The sequence below is a fragment of the Geospiza fortis genome, unplaced genomic scaffold (genome assembly GCF_000277835.1).
Source record: "Geospiza fortis unplaced genomic scaffold, GeoFor_1.0 scaffold70, whole genome shotgun sequence".
NCBI lineage: Eukaryota > Metazoa > Chordata > Aves > Passeriformes > Thraupidae > Geospiza > Geospiza fortis.
This window is the reverse complement of record NW_005054317.1, coordinates 6,481,753-6,484,953: the sequence shown is the minus strand read 5'-3', so window position 1 is coordinate 6,484,953 and position 3,201 is coordinate 6,481,753. Positions and strand designations below refer to the sequence as shown.

The window sequence follows — 3,201 nt, the reverse complement described above, 5'->3', positions numbered from 1 at the left end:
GACCTGCTGGTGGGACGAGCAGCCCGCCTGAGTGCCACCTCCACCTGCGGGCTGCGCCGGCCCCAGCCCTACTGCATCGTCAGCCACCTCCAGGTGAGTGGGACGGGACCTGGGGGGACAAGACAAGGATGAGGGGCACGAGACACGGCTGGGGACGCGCATCATTGAGCCTTCCAACTCGCAGGAGGAGAAAAAGTGCTTCATCTGCGACTCCCGGCGGCCCTACGATGCCCGCACCAACACCAACAGCCACCGCATCGAGAATGTGGTCACCAGCTTTGCCCCTCGCCCCAAGAAAGCCTGGTGGCAGTCAGAGAACGGTGAGTAGTGGGTGGGGGTGGTGGAGCATCCTGTCCTGTCCCGGGGGGCTCTCCTTCCCTTCCTCCCACACTGAGGAAGTGTGACTCAGCCTGTGGCCGCGGCCGCGCCCCTGGACCACTGCCGGGTGGGGGGGACGAGCCCCCGGGACCTGTGAGTGGGTGCTTCCACTTGTCACTCTTTCTTGTCACCCCCAGGTGTGGAGCATGTCAGCATCCAGCTGGACCCGGAGGCCGAGTTCCACTTCACCCATCTCATCATGACTTTCAAGGTGGGTCCCAGCGTGTGGGTATCCAGTCTGGGACAGGATGGGATGGAACACGCCCTCAGGGACTGTGGTGCTATCCCCTGTCCCACCCGGGTGTCCTGCAGACCTTCCGCCCCGCGGCCATGCTGGTGGAGCGCTCAGCTGACTTTGGGCACACCTGGAAGGTGTATCGCTACTTTGCCTACGACTGCGCTGCTTCCTTTCCCCACGTCCCCCACGGGCCCCCGCGCCGCATCGATGATGTCGTCTGCGAGTCCCGCTACTCTGACATCGAGCCCTCCACTGAGGGGGAGGTGAGGCCCTCGTAGTGTCCCAGGAGAATCAGGGGATCCCCTGCACTGCCCTCATCACCTTGCTGTCCCTTCCAGGTCATCTACCGGGTGCTGGACCCTGCCATTCCTATCCGGGACCCCTACAGCCCTGCCATCCAAAGTGAGTTGCCAGCCATCTGGGCTCCTGCTTGGCTGCTCTATTTTGGGTGTAGCTATTTTGGCTGCTCTCTCCCTGCTCTGGGCCCTACATAGGGATCAGGACCTGATCCAGTCTGCGGGGTCCTGGGCCCCTCTGCACCCTGCCCTGTGAGAGCAGCTGAAGATCAGGCTGCATTGGGTTAAATGGAGGAGGATGGCTGTGCCATGGCTGAGCCCAACACCAGCTGTGGTTCGAGATGGGGAGTCAGGCTGGGCATGGGACACAGTGGGTTAATCACCCACCCAAGGCTAAATTTAGACTGGGAGCAGGAGGGGTGGAATCTGCAGGGCAGGGCTTCTGGGAAACTGCAGTTCTGGGGAAGCTATCCTGTGTTCCCAAGGCCCCAGGCTGCACCCACCACACCAGGCACAGCCATCTCCTGGGAACGGCCCCCAAAGGTGAGTGCCCTGAGACACATAAAAGGTGCTGTGCCAAGGGTGTTGTTCTGCACTGGTGGGGTCCCAGCCTGCCTCTGCTGTGGGAATGCAGAGCCTTGCCCACGCACATCCAGACTGTGCACAGCTACACGTGTGGGAGCTGAACCCCCACAGCTACGTGCAGCCCAGCCTGGCCACATGCAACCACGTGCCTGTGAGCCAAACCATGCACAGGCCTGGGCCAATACTGTGTGATATAGAAAACCACAAAAGACCAGCCTGATACTGTGCAGCCCTGCATGGATACCCCATGCTGTGCACAGTCCATCCCAGCCATGCCCAGCAAAGCAGAGCCATGCCCAGCTCCTCTGAACCACCCACAGCCTCCTGTGCCGTGCTCAGCCCAGCCCAGCTGTGCTCAGCAGAGGTGAGCTGTGCATAGATGTGCCCAGCCACCCTGTGCCAACAGGGGTCTCTCCCTGTCCTAGACCTGCTGCGTGTCACCAACCTGCGTGTGAACCTCACCAAGCTGCACACGCTGGGGGACAACCTGCTGGACTCACGGCGGGAGATCCGGGGGAAGTACTACTACGCGCTCTATGAGCTGGTGATGCGCGGGAACTGCTTCTGCTACGGGCACGCCTCTGAGTGCGCCCCGCTCAGCGGGGCCCCTGCCACCACCGATGGCATGGTAGGGTGAGCCAGGCCTGTGTGCCCTGCTGGAGCTGGGTAGCTGTGCCGCCTGGTCCCGCAGCCCCTCACCGTGCCATCCTGGCAGGTGCACGGGCGCTGTGTCTGCAAACACCACACGCAGGGGCTGAACTGCGAGCGCTGCGAGGATTTCTACCAAGACCTGCCCTGGCGCCCGGCCGAGGGCTCCAGCACCAACGCCTGTCGCCGTGAGTGCCCTGCTGGCACCAGCTCCTAGCACAGTGATCCCAGTGCCAGAGCTGCCAGGCTGTGCTGTGCCAGGGGTTTTGGGGTGTTGTACAGTGGGATGTGGTTTGGTGGTGACTGGCGTCATGCAGACTGGCTGAGGGTGTCAGGAGTGCCAGGGCTGTGCTTTGGGGAGGTTTGTGATTGTGGTAAGGCATGTCAGAGCAAGGAGAGCCCAGGCGGGGGACATTGGGCACTTGAGGTTCTGCCTTCCAGGTGTGGGCTGTGGTGCCACATGCCATTCAGTGGTGCTGTCCCTGCAGGCTGTGACTGCAACGAGCACTCACGGCGGTGCCACTTTGACATGGCTGTGTTCCTGGCCACGGGGAACACCAGTGGGGGTGTGTGTGATGGCTGCCAGCACAACACCATGGGCCGTCGCTGTCACCTCTGCAAGCCCTTCTACTACAAGGACCCCACCAAGGACCTGCGGGACCCTGCGGTGTGCCGAGGTCAGTATGGGACAGGCTGTGCAGGGGGGTGCTTTGGTGGTCACAGTGCTCACCCTGCCTGTCTCCCCAGCCTGCAACTGTGATCCTGAGGGTTCTCTGGATGGTGGGCTGTGTGACGGTGCTGATGACCCAGCCAGGGGCCTGATTGCGGGGCAGTGCCGCTGCAAGGAGCACGTGGCTGGTCCCCGCTGCGACCGCTGCAAATCCGGCTTCTTCGGCCTCAGCGCCGACAACCCACAAGGCTGCCAGAGTAGGTACCAGGGTGGCACCTATTGGGGTCAGGCACGTTGTTTGGCATTGCTGGAAACTGCTGGCTCTCCATGCAGGGTGCCAATGTGACCCCCGTGGCACGGCGGCTGATGGCAGCCGCTGTGACCCT

General features: G+C 62.6%; 1 protein-coding gene across 1 annotated transcript in view; it reads left to right on the top strand.

Annotated features, from left to right (window-relative positions):
* LOC102039808 (laminin subunit beta-2) overlaps positions 1-3,201 on the top strand; it is a gene marked incomplete at its 5' end in the record, with an annotated part of 11,582 nt that continues 8,381 nt past the window's right edge. Inside the window, 10 exons of the mRNA XM_031056320.1 lie at positions 1-93; positions 185-320; positions 516-589; positions 691-879; positions 955-1,018; positions 1,923-2,125; positions 2,213-2,333; positions 2,634-2,822; positions 2,893-3,072; positions 3,149-3,197. Coding sequence (XP_030912180.1) covers positions 1-93; positions 185-320; positions 516-589; positions 691-879; positions 955-1,018; positions 1,923-2,125; positions 2,213-2,333; positions 2,634-2,822; positions 2,893-3,072; positions 3,149-3,197 — 1,298 coding nt within the window. The remainder of the gene's footprint in view (positions 94-184; positions 321-515; positions 590-690; positions 880-954; positions 1,019-1,922; positions 2,126-2,212; positions 2,334-2,633; positions 2,823-2,892; positions 3,073-3,148; positions 3,198-3,201) is intronic.